Source organism: Phoxinus phoxinus (assembly GCF_949152265.1).
Source record: "Phoxinus phoxinus genome assembly, chromosome: 5".
Lineage (NCBI taxonomy): Eukaryota > Metazoa > Chordata > Actinopteri > Cypriniformes > Leuciscidae > Phoxinus > Phoxinus phoxinus.
In genome coordinates, this window is record NC_136880.1 from 40442337 (window position 1) to 40468525 (window position 26189).

Below are 26189 nucleotides of genomic sequence, written 5' to 3' on the forward strand. Positions count from 1 at the left end.
ATGAAGGTGTAAAACAGTCCCAAACATAACTCCGGCGCGCTCGCTTGTGTTTCGCGGTTGAGCAGCACGCACGCGCATGAACCTGCTTAATCGATGATCGATAAGTTTGATCGATTAATGTATTATCGACAATTAATCGATTAATCGTTTGCATCCCTAGATCACACTGATGACGAGAGATGTCTGTGAATGCAGGTGCGCGGAGGTATAGAAATACATACGTTGACAGGCAGGTAGGACATCGTATCATTAGGTTTGGACCGAATGCAATGATAGGATGAAAAAAAATTTGGTCCTGAGACTTCCACAGAAGATAAATGTAAATTTTTTAAAGCTACAATATGTAATTTTTTCACCACCAGAGTTCGCATTTACAAAACAATAACAAAGGTGAAGCTTGATGACGGTATGAAGGAGAGTGGAACGATGGGAGATGTTGTTTTCACCATCCAGAGATGTATGATATAATTCATATAACTCACGAATCATGTTGACGGATGAAGTAATAAATTAGTTTTTGTATTACCTGTACGTTTGATCACACTATTTTATGTCACCGTAATGAATTAGCTGCAAGGAACGTGAAATGTAATGCTATATTTTAGCCTGTTACTGATATGACTATTTGTCAAATGATATGGTGGGTTAATGCGTGTCATTTTACACATTTAAAACAATCGTACTAAATGTAAATTTGAACGAAACCACAGTATTTGCAAGTAATGGCTAAATATTTTTGTGCAACACATACTGTTTTTAATTTCACTGCCATAGACTTGGTCAACAGACTTGATAAAAAGTGTTACTGAATACAAACAAAGTGCAAAGGACCCTAGGTTGAAATTACTCCAAACCATCCCTTTAAGAATTTCTGTGATGATTTAGTTTGGTTCAAGAATTGTGTAAAGTCCCTCAATTATTCATTCCTTAATTTATTCCTTAAGTATTATTAATTCTGAATAACAAATAGTTGTCATCATGCTTTGAACAAAAATACAAATTACTCAAGTGGAATGATGACCTACTACATTTGACTAAATGTGGGGTATACAAAAGATTAAAACATTCATTGTTGGATAGTACTACTTCACATTCTTAACAACTGTGAGCTGTATGCAGTGTATACTGTGTGCAGTATTTGAATAAGAGTTTCAGCTGTTATTAGTGCTAAAACTTCATATCTCCCTCTAGTGGTTTCCTGTGATTCTGCTGGAAAAGTATAATGTCAGTCTATCTTAACACATCCTAATTTTATCTCCTTTGAGGCCATTTTAATGTGTCATTTCAGGGCTATTTTTTCAGTACTATTGCTCAAGCTGGTTGTATATGTACAGTAAACAAAAAGAGCAAACACACAAACTGAACCAGCATGCAAAGAAATATGGAAATAAACAAAAGCTTTGTTTCTGGCTTTGATTATCTCTGAAGGATTGAATCCACAGGATTATCCCTATTTCCTTCTACTGGGGAGCCAGAAGATTAGGAATATGGCTGGAAAACATAAATGCATCACTGCCCGTTGGCTTTAGCTCAGTTGATGGCATTGCATGGAGAACACCTATAACATCTTAGTCCTGACTTTAAAGAGACAGTGAACATATTCAAGTTAACATGACGACTCAAGTGCACTGCTCTTAAAGGGATAGTTCACTCAAAAAGAATCATTTACTCACTCATGTTCCAAATCCATATGACTTTTGTTAATCTTCACAAAGGAAGGTATTTTTTTTAATGAAATTAAAGATAGATTTATGTTTCCCCGTTGAAAGTTTATTCCCCCAAAACTAAAGAGATTGTAAAATAAATCCATATGAATTAAGCAGTTTAATCCGAGTCTTCTGAAGAGATCTATCTTAATGGTCCGTGTATCTTCTGGTAATTTGATTTTTGTTTTAGAAAGGGAATTTTACAAATGAAAAATGACTTATTTTAATTGTCATCTAATACTCTAGAATCAAATGACGGTAAAATAAGCAGTTTCCCCTTTTTTTCTCTGTTGATGCACAGAAATTAAAGTGAAAAAGAAACTAAAACAGAAAAATGCTTTGGTTTAGTAATGTTTGAAATTAAAGGCTGAACCACAGAGCCATTACGTCACAGCAATTTCAGGACAGCGCCAGGCCAGCAGTTTATGCAGTCTTAAAGGGGAACTTGGCAACTATTTCAACTTAATAAAACCATTTAGAAATCATTTGGATGGATAAATAACCTGTTCTGGTGAAAATGGTGACTATATGCAGTGGCCATCTGTAGTGTATAATGTGTATTATTACAAATACATATAACACATTGGGCCCTATTTTATCGATCTGAAACGCAAAACGCGTATCAAACGCGAAGTAACTTTGTGGGCGGATCCCGGGCGCTGTTGCTATTATACCGGCGGGATAAATGACTTGCGCCCGACACAAATCTAAAATGTGTTGGTCTGAAGTAGCTTCATTATTCATAGGTGTGGTTTGGGCGTAACATGCAATAAACCAATCAGAGCGTCCTCTCACATTCCCTTTAAGAGCAGGCGCGCTTGTTCCATGGCGGATTGCTATTATAACGGCGGGTTTGCCGGCGCACGCCAGGAGCGGTTCACAGCCGAGGAGACCGACGTTCTCGTCAGGACCGTAAAACACAGAGAAGTGACAATGGGGATAATGGGAGAAACCCACACAAATTAGCTTCGGTTAAACAGGCGTATAATAATTTGGGTAAATGTGTAATCTAGATTTATGCCTATTTTTTCACATCTTCATGGACACCACAATGATTTCCCTCATGTGTTAATATTTTTCCTTGTAATAATGTATGATCTGCAGAAATGAAACCTGCTGCGTCTGTTTAGATTAGAGAATCAAAGTGTGTGTGCGTTGTTCACACGCTACATAATGGCCAAGCATGCGTCCTTAAAATAGCATCTGACTAACGCGCAACGCGCCACTGTCTTCAGACAAGGTTTTCCTGGTCTGTGGCGGAATTGTTTTCTGAAACTGCAGAATATCACCAGGGAACGTTTGCGCCGGAACACACTCCTCTGTTCACTGAACCGCCCCCGTGAGCGCAAGTTCATTCCCTAATTTACCGACATGCATCTGTGGAGGGAAAAGTCGGCTGTGCACGAGTGTAAAATAGGAATGATACATGCGTCGGTGTACAAATCAATTGCCCTGGGTGCAAGATAGGGCCCAATATGTTTTTATTTCGCAAAGATATAATCAACAGCAGCTATTTCTATGAATGCAACGTGCGGCACAGTTGCTGATTCGCGCTGATAATTTGTTCATACTGTGCGGTGGTTTGTCTCATTTCTAGAATGATTATATAAGAACAACAAAGTCTTGTGATCTGAGGATAAACAATTTCTACAAAATGAAATGATGATGGCAAGGATAGCGATTAAACCGAGCCGTAGGCCTATAATGCTTGGTGTGTCTTTAGTGCTCCATACACTCAGGTGCTATAGCTCCGAGTCCAGCTAGTCAACATACATGCATTCAAAAGAGCAGTTTGAAGCGCCCTCTATCATAACACAGACGAACAGCAATAACATCCTATACCAGCTTCCCCACACACAAAAAACCCCTGTATGATCCCATTAAAAGATTATGTTGTTTTTAGACTTTTGAAAATAACATTAATGCAAGCATGTTTATCATCCTCTGCGAGTTGTGTGGAGCATAGATATAAAACATAGATCCCTCATTAGTGGCTTTCTATGGGCTGCTATTCGTAAGCCATCCGCCATATTGGAATGGTCAAAAGATCTGTCCGAGAGGATTCAACAGCAGGTTGACTGAGCGTACGCAACCATAGTTAGATGCATGTGTGAAACGTTATCCCATTTCTTCAGGAACTTAAATCTACACAATGCTGTGGCTTCATTGATTCTTATTGTGAGCGACGACGTGCTGACTGTTCGAAGATGGCGGTCGAATGTAGTTTTATGTATTCATCTATGGTGAGGACGAGTACCTGAAGTCTGGGATCCCCGTGGACGTGCTGATTCCAGCTCCTGAATGCACCACCATGTACTGCGACTCCTTGATCCACTGGGCCAGTGTCTCCACTTTAGTCTTCAACTCCTCAGGACTGTCAAACACCTGCAAACACACACACACACACACACACACACACACACACACACACACACACACACACACACACACACACAGTCAGAGACCTGTAACATCCCAGGTCAACCCACCCCAGCTGCTGTAACATCTAGTGAGTGGTGTCACATAAACAAATGTAGATAGACTGCTTTAACTATTTTTTTTCATATGTTATAGTGCACTATTATACTGTAGGCCTACTTTTTAATTGACTTAACCATTTTAAGGCCCGTTCACACCAAGAACGATTACTATAAAGATAACTAACTTATATTATTAGCGTCCACAACAGAGGACGATATCGTTGTTTTATTCTAAGCGCGTGCTCGTCTGCCGCTTTAAATGCGCGAGCTCGTTTACAGCAGGACGGATTCTGATTGGCTGTCAATGTTTTCATTGTTTATCATCTGGATAAAATCGTTCTGAAAATGATTCCAACGATGTCGTTTCTCTGTGTCATTATCGTTATAGCAGTCATGTGAACTCGGCTATTCTTTAATATTGAGAATAATATATTTATCGTTATTGCTGTGAACAATAACTTTAATCTTTATTGCCATGTGTACATGTATTTACTAGAAAACGTATGCATGTATATTAACGTTATATGAGCTATTATCACACTCGACTTGACATTAATGCGCTATGTTGCTTGGCAACCATAAACAGCAGCAACGTTATCCTACAGTCGGGCTAGCTATGTTACCTGGTAAATATTAAAAGCAAACTCAATTATTAATTGACCACTTGGGACTTTATCATATTAATACCGTTTGCACTTCACTGTGGCAAAAATAAAAGTAACACACGAGCTCTCATTTCTTTACCATGTTAATTCACTAACGTTACCTGCTTAACGTTAATGTTTTAGTTCAGTATTATTTGGTGGCTATGAAGTTATGAAGCATACAATGGTCATACCCACGTGTGTCTGAAACAGCTTTCAGTGCAGAAAAATAGTACATTTCAGAAAGCAAACAGCAAATGTGCACTACATGAAGCTAATTCTAGCTAACCGGCTAACAGCAACAAATGTAAAGATCACCTCCGGGAGGCCGCAGATGCCTTTATCCGCATATTGAGAAAGTCCTGCGGCGTAATTCACCGACATGGCTAACTTTCGTATTAAAAGGTAAGTAAAAATGTGTCCGTAAAAGCAAGAGTTTTCTGTCTTTCCGTTCAATCGGTTCTGTGTGTTGGTCCTCCGAGTGACGTCACGAATGTGTGTGCACATGCTGGATTACGTCAGTGAGATTGTGTGCAGGTAGAGCCTTGTTCCAAATAAATGTTGATTTGTGATTTCATATTAGGGACTTTTTTTTCTTTTCTTTTTAAAAATGCAAATATTATATTGTTTAGAAAACGGCCCCTTTGTCCTCAGTTGATCTAAAAATTGTCATAAAATGTATACAACAGCATTTCAAATTTAATGACTTCATAACAGATGCCATGAAACTGCTTGTCAGTTGATTTGTTATTGACAATATGTATAATTTCACTTGCCTACAGTGTCTGTGTAAGATAATAAACAAGTGTATATATTATATTATAGGCTATTAGTAGCCTATATATTATAATATTTCTAAATTATATAGGCCTATATATATATAATATAAGTATGATCAACTTTATGATTCTGTTTGCTAGATCATATCTTTAAAAACTAATAAAAAGGACAAAAACACACAACACAATTACTAAAACTTGAACTCAAATTTGAATGAAAACAGAAAATTGTACAAAATAATAATAATAATAATAATACTTCAAAATAATACACTGTAAAAAGTGAAAAGTGAGTATCTATCTATCTATCTGTCTGTCTGTCTGTCTGTCTATCCATCCATCCATCCATCCATCCATCTATCTATCTATCTATCTATCTATCTATCTATCTATCTATCTATCTATCTATCTATCTATCTATCTATCTATCTATCTATCTATCTATCTATCTATCTATCTATCTATCTATCTATCTATCTATCTATCTATCTATCTATAGTCTGTCTGTGCAGTTGACTATTAGTCGGCAGATGGCGCTACGGGGCCGCGCAAGTGAGTCGTGACCGCGCTCTGCTCTCATCTCATCTCCTCCTCCTCCAGGTGTGTGTTTGGGGGTGGGTGGGGGGGTGACATGTTTCGAATAGAAAGCGAGCGTCTCGTTTCCAGCTGAGCGCGTACTCTCTCCCGGCGCGTGTGCGTGCGTGTGTATGTTGTTATTATTATCGCGCTCTCTCCGCCGCGCGCAGAATGGCTAGATTCACCCAGACTGAAGCGAGGAGGCAGCAGCAGCAGCATCAGCATCCTCAGCATCCTCATCCTCAGCCTGCCCACGCCAGCCTGCTCTTCACCGGACCGGGGGCGGTACCGAGCCAGGCAGCGGCACCACTGCTCCTGATCCCGCACCCGCACCAGCCCCAGTACGCGCACATCACCTTCCCCAAGCCCATGAACGGCTCAGAGCCCATCTCCATCCACCCCGACAACGGCACCATGAAAGACCAGGATGCCATCAAGCTCTTTATAGGACAGATCCCGCGCAACCTGGAGGAGAAGGACCTGAAGCCTCTTTTCGAACAGTTTGGAAAGATCCACGAACTGACTGTCCTCAAGGACCGTTACACCGGCATGCACAAAGGTAATGATGCTTTTGAATAGGCTAGGTGTTGAGGGCTTTGGCCACATGGATAACATTGTTTTATGCATTATGAGGTATGTGCAAGGAAAATATGTGTTTCCTCGTCATTGTTGAGCGCTGCTTACTTGTAAACATATTTTCTTCTGTTGCGCATATCTATTCTTTACGCGCAGAGCGCATTCTTGTTTTTTACTCATACAACTCCACGATCGCAGATGATTGACATCTGACAGCGTGCGTTAATAGAAGTCAAACCTGTCGCTTTCTGTCTTTTTAAGACTAACAGACTATTTTTCATCCAATACACGGATGCATTGTGATTTCATATTTGCCCACCCATATGTGATAGAAAACATACGCGTTCACATTACTGTTTATGACCGTCATATTTGTTCAGTTGCGTGCACATTTGTTATTTACACACTGTGTGTAGGCTATCCCTTTCTTTATATTTTAACTCATTGTTCTCTCGTATGCACAGTCGGATTACAACTGATGTTAGATGTTATTCTAATTAAACCTCACTTTCAAATTCAAAGAAAATCCCATTTTCAAAGAAATTTTTTTCTGTTGTACATAGATTGATTCATGCACACTGTGTATTCTTGTCCAAGCAGCCACATTTTCCTCTCATTGCCCTCCCTCACAGCAGTTTTAAGCACAGTCAGTACAATTGCAACTGATTTTCACCAGAGCATGCTGTCAGATGTCATTCAAACCTACCTCTGCCACTCTTTTTAGAGTAACATGGTCTATTTCTCATGATGCGTTGTGTTTTTGCGCTGGTTCACCCTGTGCAGAATTATGCATTATAAGCTATGCAATAGAAAAACATGATTGTTTACTTAAAATATAAGCATTGCATTTGTTCTTTTGCACGTACGCCCATTCACAGTGGGGTTGGCTATCTGTGTGCCACATTACACAGTCAGTGTGACTGCAACTAATTTCCATCAATGCATGCTGTCAGATCAGATGTCATTCAGACTCGTCTTGTCTTGACAGATTTCTCTTTTAGAGTAACATGGTCTATTTCTCATGCAGTACACTAATGCATTGTGTTTTTCTGCTTGTGTTCTGTGTACTGTGTCATGACAATAAAAAGGATGCTGGATGTACTGTGGTCACTACCACTTGTGTATCATCTCATATTTTCGTGTGCGCTCGCAGAAGTAGGGCAGTCCCTCTTTGCGCGCAGATGATGCATACTAAGAGCTCCCAGTGTGCCATGTGAAATGAAACACTTGGTGTGATGTTTCACATTCACAGCAAAACGTGAACCTTGCATTACACGTTAATTTATGCATTCAAGGAAATCACAAACCCACAAATGTTCTATGCTCCTTTGTTTGGCATTTGAGCGTTTCATTTGAGAGCATGCATGCATTATTTTTTCCAAATTACCAAACAAAGTCTCATCCAAATGAATGCGGCAAGAGGAATTAGGGCATGATGCTTCAAAGTAGGTGGTTTGTCATGGATTCGTTTAATGATTTTATTTAATTTTTTTAAAGGTGCATTCTTAAAAATAAAGGTTACAAAAGGAGGGTTTCACAGCGGTGCCATAGAAGAACCATTTTTGGTTTCCCAAAGAACCTTTCAGTGAACAGTTCTTAAAATAACCATTGTGAAGAACATTTTAATAATCTAAAGAACCTTTAGTGATTCCATGGATGTTTCTTCATAGAACCATCAATGGCAATAAAGAACCTTTATTTTTAAGAGTGTAGGCCAGAAGATAAAGAATTCAATTTTTCAGAGATCTCTTTTATACTCAGTCAATGCACCAAATTGCAAATAGTCAAATCTAGGGACAGATGAGTCAATAGTTGCCATACAGTAGAGCTATAAAATAAATGTGGCAAGCATCTCGGATCATGAAATGTTTGAGTTCATATTGAGATCTCTGACATGTTTTAGATCTCTTCTGAAATCTAGAAGAGGCACATCTGAGATTCGTTGGGTCTCCTTTCAGGATAAAAATAAATAAAAATGTTTCATTTTGCATTTAACCTCATTGTCTTGGAGAAACAAATGAAATATTAAAGAATGTTGTTGTTTTTTTTGTTTTGTTTTTTGCATAAGGATCGATACTGAATATTATGAGCTTGTTTTGCCACTGAATAAAACATAAAAAGTGTAATTGTGAGTTTTATCTCACACATCGGACTTTTTTCTCACAATTGCGAGTTTACATCTCGTGAATTGTGAGATTGTGAGTTATAAAGTCACAATTGTGAGTTTATATCCCGCAATTTATAACTCGCAAATGCTAGTTTTTATCTTTTAAAGTGTTTTTTTCTTCGTGTAAATAAGCTTCCATAGCATATATATTGTATTATCTGTAACATATATTCCTGTACTTTTTGTAACGCTTAGAATAGTGTTAGTAATAGTAGCCTACTGAAAATATTCCTCGATTACTTTTTAGTTTTACGCAGGTCATCTCACTTGACTGAAGCTCTAATATGATTTGAGAGCAGTGCTAGAGGGATGTAATACAAGTCATATGCATTTTAAACAGACAGTTTTTTTGCCCTGATTATTTCATTTATTAGTGAAAGAAAACTTAGTCCTCTAATTCATTAAAAACGTCATATTAATTGAACTTGAAAAGCCATTTAAAGCAACATACTCCTCTGTGAGTATCTGCACCCCCTCCCTTCTTCTGCTCGAAATATTCTCTTTCTGTCACGCTCAGAGGCACACACATGCTCACACACACTCACACACACACCACACAAATGAATAATGGTTTATGCCCATAGGAGGGTGCGAGAGGGAGGATGAATCAGCGTAGGAGGCCTGTCACACACACACACACACACACACACACACACACACACACACACACACACACACACACACACACACACACACTCACTCTCTGTTGACTGCTGTCTCAGTGGGACGTTATTAGTACAGTGGTGTTAGATTATCATTTACATTGACATTAAATTACTGCTATGAAATGTGGTTTATGAGTGTGCAAGACTTGCCACAATAGGCTGAGGGTGAAATCAATGGAAAACAGCGTTAGATGCACATTTCAATTACTCTTTTTCACAACACTGTTGAAAACATATAGCCTAAGCTAGCCTACGGTGCTTCACTATGCTTGTTTACCAGGTACCCACCCTGAATAGCTGACAAGTGCCTGAAAACCAGCTAAACAGACCATACTAGTCAACTTGCTAACATAGATAGCTAACGTCTTACTCTTTAGTCTGGTTTAAAGTCGCAACGAAGCTGCGACAGATCTTTTCTTTCGTGTTGTGGCATATGAGTTTAACGGATTATCAAAAAAGAAAAAATGTAACAGGGACCTGATTTTATGCATCAGTTGTTTATTGGATGTTGAGATGAGGGTGATGCACTCAGAAGTGGCAGATGAACACGAGCTCGCAGGGTTTTTTAAAGTGCCCCATTATGCTTTTTAGAATATTACCTTTCATGCAGTGTGTAATGTAGCTGTTTGTGAAATGTAAATGTGAAAGGTCTGCAAAGGATTCGCTTTGCGGCCCTATATCTGCTATAACCGCACTATGCAAAGCCCCTTTCACACAGCGCGTTGATCCCAGGAAATTGCCGCGAAATTGCCAGAACGCCTTCTGTGTGAACGCAAACACGTCCCGGGATTGATGCCGGGATCGATCCCGGGTTGGGGACCTATTACAGTTTTTCCCAATTGCTAAAACACAAAAAGTGAATGCCCAGATCAAAGCGTCAAAACCGTACCGTTTGCATGCATGTCTTACACACAGGCACCAAATGAATAAACACATTGTAGGCATTGCACTGCAAACAATTGTGCAACACACGGTGCAAAACACTACACACAAAGTGTTGTATGTTACACACGGTTGAAAATGAGGAAACACTTTACATACAGCACATCCATTCAATAATAAAAACACATGCGACAATAGCAACACCCCCGCACACACAGTAAAACACTTAACCGGTAATTGAACACCAATCAGTCACAGCTGTAGCACTCAGGTATAGAACTCAGGTATGCGCACCTGTCGTGATACAATTGCGAATATAGAGGCCGAAGGACCAAGGGGAAGGAGAAGACGAGGAAGAGATGGGGGAAGAGGGAGAGGAGATCGACGAAGAGATGGGGGAAGAGGGAGAGGAGAACGAGATGGGGGAAGAGGGAGAGGAGATCGAGGAAGAGATGGAGGAAGAGGGAGAGGAGAACGAGATGGGGGAAGAGGGAGAGGAGATCGAGGAAGAGACGTGGGAAGAGGGAGAGGAGAATGGCACCAACCTGAACGGGAACCAGGCAGACGCACAACTATCACTGACGACATCAGGGCCACTGTGGTGGACCATGTCATCAACCATGGCCTGACTATGAGGGAGGCCGGGCAGAGGGTCCGGCCCATCCTCAGCCGCTTCACGGTAGTCAGCATCATTCGGACATACCGACAAGAAAACAGGTATGTCCTGAATTAACGCCAAAGGACTGCACAGTACCCACACAGCAAATTGTCTAGTGTTAGTGTACATTTTCCAGTGTTACTGTAATTTAATCAATCGTTCAATCTGGCAAAAACCAGACGTCGGGGCCGGAACATCATTGGCCAAAGGGCCATCGTGAACATCCCCGGGCAGCGCGGGGGCAACATGACCTTGTGTGCCGCCATTAGTGGTTAAGGGGTCCTCCATCACCATGCCACCCTAGGACCCTACAACACTGCACACCTACTGGCATTTCTCGATGCACTACATGATGTGGTCACACAGGACAGACCAGGGCAGCCCATGTTTGTTGTCATCTGGGATAATGTCAGTTTCCACCGGGCTGCTCTGGTCCGGGACTGGTTTGCCAACCACGACCATTTCATGGTGTTGCACCTGCCCCCTTATTCCCCGTTCCTAAATCCGATCGAGGAATTCTTTTCGGCATGGCGGTGGAAGGTCTATGACCGCCTACCACATGTACGCGTGCCGCTCCTGCGAGCGATGGAGGAGGCATGTGGGGACATCGAGGTGGGGTCGATCCATGGGTGGATACGCCACACACAGAGATATTTTCCCCGTTGCCTGGCAAGGGAAGACATTGCCTGTGATGTGGACGAGGTGCTGTGGCCTGACCCCAATCGACGACGAGATCCCTGACATGGACCTGCAATAGAAACACCTACACCAGATGTTCAATACTTATAGTAGTTCTGCACCTGTACACTGAGTTTTGGTTGTGGAAATAAACACGGTTTACAGACTACAAATGTAGGCAGTGTCTTGAGTACAGTTGACCTGTGTGTTGTGTTTGCTTTGACTGTTTATATTGCATGTGCATGTGTGTTTCCTATCGATCCGAAGAGGGCCTTTTCAAGTTAAAGTGTTATGTTTTGATTGCAGAATGTTATTTTGCATTGGCAGTTAGATGTTGATCTCCAAGTGCTGTGTCAAGAAATCTTGTGTGTTGAGTTTTGACACAATGAGCCAAATTTTTAATTTTGTGTGTAAGCAATTGAAAAAAACTGTAACATTGCCGGGATCAGTCCCGGAACGCGTCCTGTGTGAACAAAAGCCAGGATCAATGCCATAAGGGGTGTTGCTCTTAGAAGAAAGTTTGTGTTCGTCATCAACAAAGAAAGAACGAAAAAATGTCTGCAAACTGGAACGAAGCAGAGACCAGGAGCTCCTCACTATCCGCGCTGAAGCTGAGAGCGCTCGCCAGCTTTGTGGAACGGTACACTCTAAAAAATGCTGGGTTGTTTCAACCCAATTTTGGGTCAAATATGGACAAACCCAAACATTGGGTTAAAAATGTAATTTCAAAATTTAACCCAATGGCTGGGTTTGTCCATATTTGACCCAAAATTGGGTTGAAACAACCCAGCTTCTTTTAGAGTGTACGCGATGCGTTAGTGTACATGTTTTCGACGCGTACGCTACACGTCTCATCCTGACTAGGGATGGGCAACGATTAATCATAAATTATATACTAAAAATAAAAATAATTATACACAGTACATATATATTATGTAAACACAAACTTTTATTGGATGCGATTAATCGTTGGCCATCCCTAATCCTGACGTCACGTGTCTTTACGGGATCTTACCGGGATGTGTGTGAACGTGTGTGAAAATCACTGGCAAAGTGAATGAACCAAAATCAAATGATCCCGGGACAAATACCGGGACACATTATCCGTGCATTTTCTGGAATCTCTGTGTGAAAGGGGCTCAAGTTTGCCAGATCGGGTCGCGTTTCTGTAGTTCGAATGAGACATAAGAAAACTACAAATTTGACTTGCTTTATATCAAGCGTTACAATAGTCATTATTTAGTTTTTCTGATGTCGCAATACATCATACTTTCATAAAATCATGCAACATACTCTACCTTGTCTGTGGACATCGTTCATTCTAAAGCCGGCGCTGGATAAACAGTGAGCGTGTGTGCGACAGTAGCGGCGGTAGGCTAAATTATTAATGACAGCGGTAATGGACAATTCCGTTTTTCCGACAATTCCGACAATCAAGTTTTTTAGTGTTGCTTTAAAGATAAAAGTGCACAACAAATAAAGTTATTGTCTCCTAAAAGAAAGAACTGATTCTTAACTGCTTAAACGAGTCATTAGTAATTCCAGTCTCACTTCCTGCATGAATCTAGTATAATTCCAGCCGATGATTTTTATTGGTTGCCCTCGAATAACATCTAATTTGCCCCGCCCTCAAACACTGTAGTTGTTGCTGAGACTGGAAGAGTTTGGTTCGTGTTTGTAGACATGTCAAGTAGACGCTGTTTTCTGCACTGCGAATACACTTTGCACGCAAGTCTAAAGGATGAGGGCTCTGGCTCGAATCGATAGAGTAAAACCGACACCATTGTTGCTGTTCGTATCACTGTCTATCAAGCGCTGAGCAAGCCTACAGAGCTGAAATCCAGATATGGTAATGGACGTTTAGTTTCTGACACGTGCTGTAAGTAAGCAGTAGACCAATCACAACAGACTGGGCCATCTGACCAATCAGAGCAGGGCCATCTGACCAATCAGAGCAGGGTAAACCAATCACAACAGACTGGGCCATCTGACCAATCAGAGCAGGGTAAACCAATCACAACAGACTGGGCCATCTGACCAATCAGAGCAGGGTAAACCAATCACAACAGACTGGGCCATCTGACCAATCAGAGCAGGGTAAACCAATCACAACAGACTGGGCCATCTGACCAATCAGAGCAGGGGTTTTTTTTTAACCTTGAATGCATGCAAATCTATTGTAGGAGACTCCAAAACAAGATTGGAAACCTTTAAAATGGCGTAATAGGGGCACTGTAAGTAAACTAAATGATAGGAGAAATCCTGCATATGTCACCAGAGAGAAGTCTGTCGTTTCACTTGAAGGTACAGTTAGACATTTTGATTAAACATTACAATCTCAAACATAAGACAAAATGTTCACTATGACTCCTTTTTCTGCATAAGCAACATCGGCATGATGCAATTGCTGTTACAAATAGTGTGTGTTTTACTATCCATGATGCTTTAAATTGTTGTAGGCATGATTATTCTGCCATCTAAGATATCATATTTAAATGCAGCATCACATGCACTCTTCACAGCAATGTATTATGCTATGACAATCAATCCAAGATGGCAGACGGTAAATATAGTCCAGTGTTTTTAAAAAGAGATTGTTTTCCCCAATGTTTGTTTGTCCCATGTATTTTTACACCTATTGGAATACCATTTTGTTAGCTCAGCCGCACAATGAACAGTGAACTCAATTGAAATCAACTAGTCTTTAGAAGAGAGTGGATAAGTATTTGTGTGGGTGCATCGGTTATAGACACACCACCTCAGCGGTCAGCATTAATCATCACTAGCATGTTTACAGGATTCCTGTGCATGACCTGCGCTCACATGTACACGTTTAATCAGGCTTGTCAATAAATGCCTGGATTGTGCCGTCCGAGTAGGTGCGCGAAAGCTTGTTGTTCAAACTAACGTCCGCACTCAATGCAACGTGAAACATTGAGGTAATTACTGTTTAGCATGATGTCAGATTGTGAAATATGTTATAGGGAATATTGGTTTTGTTGAGATGGAAATTAAGGGTAATGATAACCTTCAGGCTATACTAGTCGAGATTCTCTCTATCTGCATGTCTTTAATAATTTTATAATGCATTTAATAGCTTCATTTCATCTTCAAAATCTGAAGTACATTGTTAAAAACAAAGTATATTCAGTGGCTGAAGGGTTCAATATCAAACCTCTTCTTATCAAGAAATTAACACCAAGTGAACTTTATTGTTTAAGTACATTAAATAATCAGCAAGTTTGGTGAACTAAACAATTTAAGTCAAGTCTACATAAGCACCAAGTTAAGTAAACTTAAATATGCACGTTTTGGGAGACCCCATTACTCAATTAAATTGAGGGAAAGATTTTACTCAAATCAATTGAGTTCAATCAACTTATTAGGGTTTTCAGTATAGGGTTCTTGAGTTGCTATATGGTTAAAAAGTTCTTGATTTTACATTACAGGTCCTTCAGATCTTCACAGGTTTTGGGGCTCTTTAAAGCACCAGTAGAGGGTTTTCTAAAGATAAAAGATAGTTTGTAGGACATATTCAGAATTAGACAGTCAAAATCGTCATCCTTTATTTTTAAGAGTAATCTTTTCTCTGTTATTATGGTAACCTTACATGTTGAGCTGTAAGTTAAGGTCTTTAGTGCATGTGAATATTGTAATGTGAATTAAGTTTTCAGCTAAATAGTCAATGTAATGGTGCTTTCTCATGTTCTTCACATGAAATTCGCCACAGATAGTGTCATGTTGTGGTTTGACCCATTTGCATTGAATATTTAATGTGTGTAGAATGATGATCGCTATAATATGATGATTGTGCATTTGACATTGTCATAAAGTTGTATTTGGATAGGCACAGTTTCTCTTTATCTTGTTTTGATGACACACTGACACATCATGCAAATTGTCCGGCAATAATTGGCTGTGCTTCAAAGTCAAAGTCAAAACTTTAAGTGTTTAAAGTATTTTAGCAATAGACCTCAGGTGATATTTATCCGTTTTCAGATAACAGAAGTTAGACATCTTTCAACAACTTGAAAAAGCATGAATTTCTAGCACTATGTTTGTTAAATTACATCGTATACAAGTTGTGAAAGGCCCTTAAGGCAGAAATCGACTGATGTCGCAATTACATTTTTGGACGGACAAGCTATATATACTGTAAAGATAAAGGCGTATAATGTAATGGCTATTTAATGTAAGGGTAATGGAGGGTTAGAAAGTCAACCGTAATTGCATTTCATTGCCTTTTCAACATGTGTAGATAAAAAAAATTGTGTGCTTGTGGAAAAACTGTAGGTGTTTTATGATCTCTGCGGATAGTCCATTATGCTTCAGATAAGTAATGAGATGCAGTTGTGCTAATGTGTTGAACGTTATACCGTAAATATTAAACTTCAGCATGTTGTGCATTCTGCATGGCCATGAATGATGCTTCAAATCATGTATCTTGCTGAGGTGTGCTTTTACTTTAAGCAATTAGATATATGATTTACGATGGGCTGCTGATAAAACATATATGTTTTGCATGCACACAAACCACTGACAATCTGGATTTGGGCAAAAATTTCTGCCACATTGTTTCAAATACTCCACTAAATTTATTCCAGCCCTAAAGCTGTTTTACGCCCAAGTCGTTCGGATGTAATGAAGTACAGCTGCGTTAAAACACACATGAATAATTACCAATAGAGTAGTTTAATTCAGAAATAACCTCCGTGGCTATATTTAACGCTGTCCAAAAACTCTTTGGCATCCAGTGCTTTGTGTTTGCTGGGCCGAGATTTATTTGAGGGGAGAAAATGAAATTACTACAACGGAGAGATTTTAATATAATTTATAGACTATAATCCAGTGCGGCCTGCTTTTGGAGCGTTTGGGGGCAAACAGAGGAGATAAAGTTGTTTTTATGGGGCTACAAAAACCTTTCTTTTACTCTCTATCTCCCTATCATTTTCTTTCCTTCTCTCTCTTTCCACACTCCCTTCCCACCAGCCTGTGATGAAATGTTATCAAAAGGGGATTTTAATGGAAAATGATAAGGAGATAACTATCATTTTCTGCTCCCAGAACGTATTGATCCGAGCTTGATACAACACAGATACCACATGCACAGAATAACACTGCCTGAATCCAATTTTCTTTCTCTATCTTAAATTAGCCAGCGTGTAATTCTCTGGTGTATAAAGCCAAACGCTGTGTTCTTTGTGGAAGCGCCGTCCCGAATGTACCGAATCACAGCTTTGTTTGCTTGTTTTACATCACCATTAACACTTTACATTAACGTTAAATGCCATTTGCCATCTATTTTACCTTAGTAACACAACATGACTGAAACAGGATAGTCATGCTTATGGTTTGCTCATTCCATGTTATAGAGCAAATTATTGCATTATTATGTTTTCTTTGGAATAACATTGCAGTGAACTGTTCACAATAATAATGAAAGTTTTGTCATTGGTAAAAGTTGTCAAGTGTGATTTAGATTTTTGAACACTTTACAATACTGTTCATTCGTTAACTTTATATTGGCACCGCCTAACCCTAACCCTAACCCTAATGGCCATTATATATTTAAAACAGTAATATCCTATACTAAACCTAAACCAATCTTGACAATATATCATTTGAAAGCTTACAATCTCTAGTTTTTATTTTTGGTGACTGATTTTTAAAATACATTACAGAGGAGTCGTAATTTATCAATTTGCAACAAGAATATTGTCATACTCCTATAAGGCGCGTTCAGACCTTTATTTTGAAATAGCGATGAACATGAAAAATCATGAAAGAATGGTAGAAACCTCAGTTTGTTCAAAAAGAGTTCAAAAGATAGCATCCATTCAATTGTTTTAGAAAAAAAGGTCTGAAATTTTTTTAAATATAAAGAAAAATAAAATAGATTCCCCGTTTGTGATGTGGCAGCGAGCTATAATGCACATACGTGTTCTTTCTGTGTTTCTTAGAGATTGAATTCATTTCAAAATCTGCCAAACTTCCAACACTACTTCTGAATAGGATGTCTACTTCATAAATTGTATGAAAATTTTAAAAATAATGGTTCAGATCACTCAAACAACATATGGAAATGGGGGCGCCCTTATATGGGCAGTAATGTCAACTAGTGGAAAAGTGTGGTACTGCGCCCAAACTAAATCTCACTGAACGCTCATTTTCTGAGATATCAACCTAAAATTGTAAACACAACTTGTTCAGATTTTTGCCTTTGATTTTTTTGCAGGAATTACCAGGTTTTGAAAATATATATTTTATATAAAATATGAATAATTAAATTTTTAACGTTGTACATTTTCATAAACTCAAACTTCAATAACTTTTTTAACTTTCTTAATTTATTTCACTTCTAAAATCTGCCAAGTGTCTTCTTAAAACCAAGACCAATCTTACATCTATATTCCAAAGCATTCTTGAATTACAACCATTTAAGTTCAGAATGTGCATTTTCATGTCTATAAAAAAAAGGGGGTTGATAAGGGGTTAACATTATATATATTATAGAACATTATAGATCTGTATAAAGCATTTATTAATCTTAGTTAATCTCAAAATTTAGTAATGCATTATTTAAATCAAAAGTTGTATCTATTCTGTTAATATTATTTAATGGACCTGAGCTATCATTAACTAACAGTTTTTTTTTTTATGAATAAACATGAACAAAGATGAATAAATACTGCAACAAATGTATTGCTCAGTGTTGATTAGTTAATGCATTGACTAAAGTTAACTAGTGGGATCTTATTGTAAAGTGTTACCGCTTTTGAATATGTTTCAACAGGTAATATGATCAGTACAGGGATGTAAAAGTGTGCATGTGAAAAAATGTATGGGTTTTACAACCTTCCTAATTTGTTCTGGCATGAGTGAGCCGCTAATGAGATTGTGTTGGTTTATAAGATGTATGTTTGTTGTCTTCATGCTGTGCCAGTGTTCATGTATTAGCATGATATTCTTGTTGAATGGAGAACGGACACACGAGAGCTGTTACACTCTCTGCTCTGTGTGTGTGTGTGTGTGTGTGTGTGTGTGTGTGTGTGTGTGTGTGTGTGTGTGTGTGTGTGTGTGTGTGTGTGTGTGTGTGTGTGTGTGTGTGTGTGTGTGTGTGATTAGTTCTACATGAGGTGGTCTGCGCTCTCTGGACACGTGGCTTCGCTCAGAGGGTTGGTTTGGGTCCATCTGAATGTGACTGGTTTAATTAAGGTTTACAGGTTACGCTAGACTACTGCTCCTATAGCGGCAATCATTACAAACCAATTCAACTGTGGAGCTAGTGAAAATATCAGAACAATGGACGGGAACGTGAACAGGCTGGGCCGCTCCAGATCACGAACCGCTTTATTATTCCTTTCCATTCCTTTCTCTGATCTCCGAGAGCCGACTCCAAGGGGCAGTGCAATAGTTTTAATTTAGAATATAATGAATTTATTCATGTCTTAATGTTCGGGAAAGGCTGAATGTGAATATGAAGAATTGTAAAAGAGGCCGAATAGAAAGGAACGAGTCTCTTAACATCGGTTTAATTAATTTTGAGCTTTTTAACATTATTTTTTTGCACTTTCTTTTCTACAAAGCTAACTTGCAAGACAGAGTACAGATTTTTAAGGGTTTAAAACTATTAAAAATCTCCCTTTAAAGTTGATTGATAGGCAAAATAGGCATATATAGGGTCAATTCGGGTAATTTGGGACAAATCTACCATTCATTTCAGCTCAAATGACCTGTTTTCACCCCACTTTTCTCGACAGACACCCACTCTGAGGTTTGTTAAGCGAAGAATCCAAAATTCAGTGTTATTTTAGTATTATTCATTGTCACGCTGGGTTGCAGGAAGAATAGGACGATGAAGATCAGGTTCAAAACCACTTTATTATACACACGAACAAATTATACAAAAGGCAGACGAGCAAACACAACACTAGCATTAACGTGACCAGATAAACTAAAAGAGAACACGCATAAACTTACTAATACTAAAGATAACGAGGAGTAGACAGCTCAACTAAACAAACTAATCACTGTGACCATGGAAACGAATGAGTGGCGGGAAACAAAGACAAACAAACTAGTCCATGAAAGCAAACTAACTGAACATAATGGTATAATAACACATTTACTATTATTTGATTTATTACTATTTTAATTCGCTTTTTGTTGTTTTCATTTTAATTTTATCTCAAGTTTATAAATCTTGTTATGTGATTTCATCCATTAAAGATGAGTTTTAAGGGATAGCCTACACTTATTGACCACAGGGGGACTTTAAAGGGGACATATCATGAAAATCAAACTTTTTCCGTGTTTAAGGGCTATAATCGGGTCCCCGGTGCATCTACCAACCCAGAAAACGTGAAAAGTGAAACCTGGTAACTTTGTGTTGGTAACTGGTAAGCCTTTCTCTGCAAGCATGTCAAAAAATAAGCAGATCAGATTTCGCTTCTCTTCTGACGTAGGAAGGAGATTATAATTAATTATAATATTACCGCTCCTTTAAAGGGGTGGTAAAATGCCATTTTCACAAGATGTAAAATAAATCTATGATGTCCCCAGAGTGTGTGTGTGTGTGTGAAGTTTTAGCACAAAATACCTCACAGATATTTTTATATAGCATGCTAAAATTGTCACTTTTTGAGGGTTTGCAAAAACGTGCCTGGCCCTTTAAATGCAAATGAGCTGCTGCAGAGGGCGGGGTTTCAAGAGCGCATGTGTGTGTTAGCAGCTGTGATTACCTCACACAGACACACACTAAAATGACAGAAACTGTTCTGCCTTTAATGTTAAAACGGAGTCAGACAAAGATGGAGAGACTCAAGAAGAAGTGACAACATGTAGAAGCAACAGGACGTCTCTGAATGGTTAGTTGATGAATGTATGTTGCTGATGTGGAGTTAACTATCTTCAATTAGCATATTCTGTTATGATAATCTATAAATCGCTCGTATAGGAACTGTTGTGAGATGCACACAGAGTGACTTTCTATTGCATGTGAAAAGATGGATGCTAAAGTTTGTGCTCGACTATAACAACTCTTCCTCTTCTCAACATGATGGACTGTGTGTTCCCGGGGTTTATGTAAATTTTAGGGTTGGTGATGTAATGTCACTAAACCCAGGAGGAATGTCGTGTAGTTCCTACCAGCTGTTTGTTGTAGTCCTTTTCTTTAAAAGCAAATGTCTTCCTTTGCTTTGAACTTTGAGCGTTGTAACTTTGCAGATGTTGTTTATGCTCAAACAGCAACATTACACACTAACTAAAGTTAGAAAAGTGAAATCATACTCAACAACCCCTTTAATCTGCACATTTCCACCCACGGGGGCGTCACCATTTAGTTTTAGCAAGCGACAACAGTGTAACCAGTTCTAACGCAATGGCAGAAGTTTGTTGATGCACAGATGAGCACTGAACACTATTTAGAGTCCCAGACTCAGATGAGACAAAAGAGCAGTGGATTAATTTTATTTTCAAAGGAAATCCTCCAGAAACAGATGAATCAATGTAACTCCACAACAACTACATAAATGTGTCCACTAACATCAGAAACACACATTTAAAGGGACACACACAAACAGAGCGTTATTGGTCACTCTCAAAAAGGGGCAACTTTGACAAGCTATAATAAATGATCTGGGGGGCATTTTGAGCTGACATTTCATATACACATTCTGGGTATACCATAGATTTATATTACATCTTGTGAAAAGGAGCATGCAATGTCACCTTTAAATTAATACTTTGAGGTGTAAAATGTGTCAAATGAAAAAAAAAAAAAAAAAATTTAATCCATAAAATCATCCCATGATGATGTTGAGAACCCCAAAAGGTTCTATATATGAAGCGCCTGACAGAACCCTTCAAGATTCTATAGAACCTTTTCTTCTAAGAGTGTTGACTGTGACATCATATCCTGTTGCTTTGTGATGGGGTGTGGAGTAATTTTAGAAGAGAGAGAGAGAGAGAGAGGAATGACAGATGTGACTGATGTCTGATCACAGCGATTGACAGTATTTGCCAGTGGATATTTTGGGAGCAGAGGCGCTGAGCTGAGGTTACAAGGTCAAAAACACTGTAACCCAGGTCGAAATCTAGTTTATACTTTAAATGTGGCATGCGTGTGTATTATTGGCCTTTATGACAAATTGCTTGTGATGACATTCGCTTTGGATAAAAGCAGCTGCTAAATAAATAAGTGTAATGATTGTGAATTCTAAGTCAAACAACACGATTACTATTGCTTGTCTTTATTAGGGATCAGAATATAATTCCTTTTTGACTTGAGCCACCTAGTAACCGCTTAGAACTCCATAGCAACATGTAGGGCTGGGCGATATGACCAAAATCTCATATCACGATATAAGTCATCTCATATCCCGATAACGATATATATCACGATATAGTACCTTTTCTGTAAATTCAATCAATTAATAATTTATATATATAATTAATACATGCAAAATACTTTTAGCATATATCAAATAAAAGAAAAGTTGATATATATATTGAGTATATATTAAGTATATCCTCAAAAATGTTTTATATATATATATATATATATATATATATATATATATATATATATATATATATTATATTCTCAAAAAAAATGGGCAAATGTTTGATTAGGAATGTAGAAATATAAAATATGAACGAAATATAAAGCACTTTAAAAAAAAAAAAAAAATGATTACAGGCCCAACATAAAATATTGCTATATAAAATACCAAATGTAAAAATTCAATGGAAGATGTTTAATGTAGCAGAAATCAGGGCTCCGAACCTGTTCAATGAACGTAAACAAACAAACGAAATTTTGACAGGAGCATAACCAGAAACGGAAACCAAATTAAATTTAATTGTTCTGAACAGACACGCTTATTTGAAATGGCCATTAACCGGTTAACAACGTTATTTTATCGTTCTGTTAACTATTTTAATTTGCCAGTCAACCAATCATGAATTCAAATAGTAGCCTACAGACTGAGCAAATGTGATATTGACGCATAGCCTATCCAACGTGAGTGAAATGCCCATGCTCAGCTGTCAGTCATTGATAAGTCGCAATGGGAATGCGCTGGCGTTAGTTTTCCATACTGTATGTCACCAACTGTCAAAAAATTAGGCCTACATTTCAGTGAAAATGAATAGCAGGTAATATGCAACTTTTTGTTTTTTGAAACCGGCGAAAATTGCAGGATAGTGTAGAACATGGATCCACACAACGTCACATCAAGCACTTAAAGCGCTTCTGTGAACGGAGAAAACAGAATAAAGCTAAATATATCAAACTAATATATAGGCCTATATGCGAAATATAGGCTATTTGCCTTAAATAATTACAGATTAACAAAACGAAAGGAAGCATTTTGCTGAGCTTCGAATCATGCGACAGGGTCCAAAGTTCACAAAAAGGAAACTGAGATGTTAGAAAAGGGAACCGAGCTTGTTTTCTGTATTTTACTGCTTTACAGTTTTGAATCATTTTTTGCTTCTATCTGTATGACCATAAATTACGGAGTAACGGATTCCTGTTCCTGTGATCGCGCCGACGCTTCACGGCACGCGCACACGTTCTTGCATTGCTAACTTGACATAGCAGCATGTTCGTTATCAAAATATAATAGTCAACCAAACATATAGAAATTTTACCAAATCATGTTCATGCTACAGAGGTAGCCCCTCATTTAGGATCGAGCTCCTCGGTTTGTCTTGGCTGGTCCTGCTCGGAAACACCCGGTTCTATCACCCTTCACTCGCCATGTTATTCACGTTTCTGCCATTCTCATGGCGGCGTGTAAGATTGCAGTCCTCCAAATGATGAAAAAGTTTTGCCGTAAACAATATTTTTTGCGACACCACGATATGAACGATAGAGCATAATATGAATCGATAGACTTTTTATATCGTCCATCCGATATATATCGTCATATCGCACAGCCCTAGCAACATGTCAAGAATACACAAAACAGCTTGGCAACAGCATAGCAACGCCCTGGCAACCACCCAGAAAACCCTATACGAGTTTTGCACAGGCAAAGATCACTCGTGTTTTCTTCAGAACATGTAAAAATCTAGTTTACAACTGTTCTCGTGTGCAGAGAGTCTTTGTGATAAATGGCAGCTTTGGTGCATGAGTGCGTGTTTTGTGTCGGTGTGTGAAGTTCAGATCTGATTCTCGTCTCATTTTCACAGGCTGTGCGTTCCTCACGTACTGCGCTCGTGAATCAGCCATCAAAGCCCAGAATGCATTGCATGAACAGAAGACTCTACCAGGGGTAAGTCTCCTTTAATCTTTTTATCTAATGTCTTTTTTGTTGTTGTTGTTGTTATTTCATCTATTTCAGGCAGAAATGGTCTAACCGTTGAATGCAATTCAGAAACAACAAAAAAAATTCTTCTGTGTTCTTCTTATATCATAACATGTAATCAATATTATATTTGTACTCCCAAATTAACAGGAATACACAAATTGGCAGAATGTTCAGGTTCTTTTGCACACAACAGAAGAGGTTGGTGCTGTCAATTTCTAAAAAAAAAAGGATTCAATGGAATTAGCTTATTAAAGTAACATTTGAAAATTACTGTCTAATATTTGAGGGTCTAAAACTCCTCCCAGCTAACAAAAATATGGTATAAGATCATTACACATGTTTTACCATTAAGTAGGGGTGTAGCGGTACATGTATTCGTACCGGACCGTTTCGGTACAGGACTTTCGGTACGGTTCATGTGCACCGAATGCAATCTTTCACGTAATTTAGGCTAGTTTTGTGTGCGGAACATACGTCAATTCCGAGTTTCCACACGAACATATTAAGTGTCGGAAGTCTCCGCGTTGCACTGATTAAATCTGATTAATCTTTTTTGTGATTCAAATACATGTAAAATATTACCATAACATCTGTCTTCCTGTGTGCGGAAATTTATTTATGTTGCTGTGACAACGAAACGCGTGCATGCGCGCCTGTGTTAAGAGAGCTTGCTGCTCCATGCGCGCTGATGTGCTCATCTGTTGACATTTCCAAAAGCGGGCTTTCCACACAAACAAACGTACATGTGTCATTAGTATGAGAAAAAAAAATGGGATTTTAATTCTCGGGTTGGGCTCGGACATAAATATCTTTATGCCTGTCGGGCTTGGGTCGGGTTCGGTTACTGCTGTCTAAAATCTACTGCCTAAAATTCGGCCCGATCACCATAGCTAGCGTCATGGCCAATATTGGTTTAAGAGTATTTTATTTAGTGGAGAACTTTGCAGCAGTATTTTATTTCTTATTCTTTTTTTATTTTATATTTTTTATTAATTATATTTCATTAAAAAGTGTTTAAAAAAGTGTAAACAAATTGTTAAAAAAAGTTTATAGTAAACAACCAGCAGTTTAATGTTTTGCATTTCTTTCCCTTACTGTACCGAAAATGAACCGAACCGTGACTTTAAAACCGAGGTACGTACCGAACCGTGATTTTTGCGTACCGTTACACCCCTACCATTAAGTTATGAAAACGCTATTTCTGAAAGTTCTCTTAACGTCAAATGTTTTAAAAAAGTTTTTACTTGGTTACGCAATCGTTAAGGAAACATTCCATTTTATCATCCTGCCAACATTTTGGGAATGTTACTTTGGAACATTCTGAAAACAAGAAGTAACATTTAAAAAATGTTGTATTAAAAAAAATACTTTTTTTGTGCTAATGTTTTGAGAGCAATATTAAAGCCCAGATAACACTGAGCAAACGCTCTGTTAACATTACTGGAAGAACGTTCCCTGTTAGCTGGGTTGAGGCTATATAGTCTTGTGGAAATATGTAATACGAATATAACCAACTAAATCTGACTTCTTAATACAATACGTCCCTGAAGTAAGGTGACGGCATCCCGTCAAAAAGCTTCTATCACTTCCTCAATCACACACAGATGTTCTGTTGTTGTCTTGAGCGTATAATCTGTTTCTCAGCTGCGCCGCATATACCTGACACGACTCCTAAGTTGCTCTTTACAGAAGTTACGTTTTATTCACGGCCGGGAGATCACTGGCCACAACAACCAAGTGAGTCTCCTGAATAGAAATATACATGTACATTTATACCATAGTTGAGTAAAAATCAATGTCACTCAGGTATTCCTCACTGTGATTGGTTTGTAATGATCTAAGCTAATCATGTGACTGTTAGTTCTTCTGTGTTAAGCACTTTTTGGTTAAGTTATTTGACCTGAGCATCCTTAGTCTGCATTTCTCTGTACATTCAATGTTGAAAATACCCATTACATAAAATATTTCTATCACAATAGTCAATATTGCAAAGGCTAAAGGCCCCGATATACTTCGAGCGAGATAAAAGGATGAACTGCTGTAATGTCATTTCGAACAAAA

At 38.5% G+C, this 26189-nt stretch overlaps 2 protein-coding genes across 3 annotated transcripts in view; one reads left to right on the forward strand and one right to left on the reverse strand.

The window, feature by feature from the left end:
* sirt6 (sirtuin 6) overlaps positions 1-5363 on the reverse strand; it is a 30727-nt gene extending 25364 nt beyond the window's left edge. Inside the window, exons 1-2 of the mRNA XM_079612821.1 lie at positions 5149-5363; positions 3964-4091 (exon numbers count right to left, since the gene is read on the reverse strand). Coding sequence (XP_079468947.1) covers positions 3964-4091; positions 5149-5337 — 317 coding nt within the window. The 5' untranslated portion in view covers positions 5338-5363. The remainder of the gene's footprint in view (positions 1-3963; positions 4092-5148) is intronic.
* Positions 5364-6243: 880 nt separating this feature from the next.
* LOC306998594 (CUGBP Elav-like family member 5) overlaps positions 6244-26189 on the forward strand; it is a 212254-nt gene continuing 192308 nt past the window's right edge. The window contains exons 1-2 of one of the 2 annotated variants that reach the window (XM_079612786.1): positions 6244-6744; positions 24010-24092. In XM_079612786.1, coding sequence (XP_079468912.1) covers positions 6357-6744; positions 24010-24092 — 471 coding nt within the window. In that variant the 5' untranslated portion in view covers positions 6244-6356. Of the gene's footprint in view, positions 6745-20608; positions 20679-24009; positions 24093-26189 lie in introns of those variants that run through there. The other variant, XM_079612787.1, reaches the window with a different exon arrangement.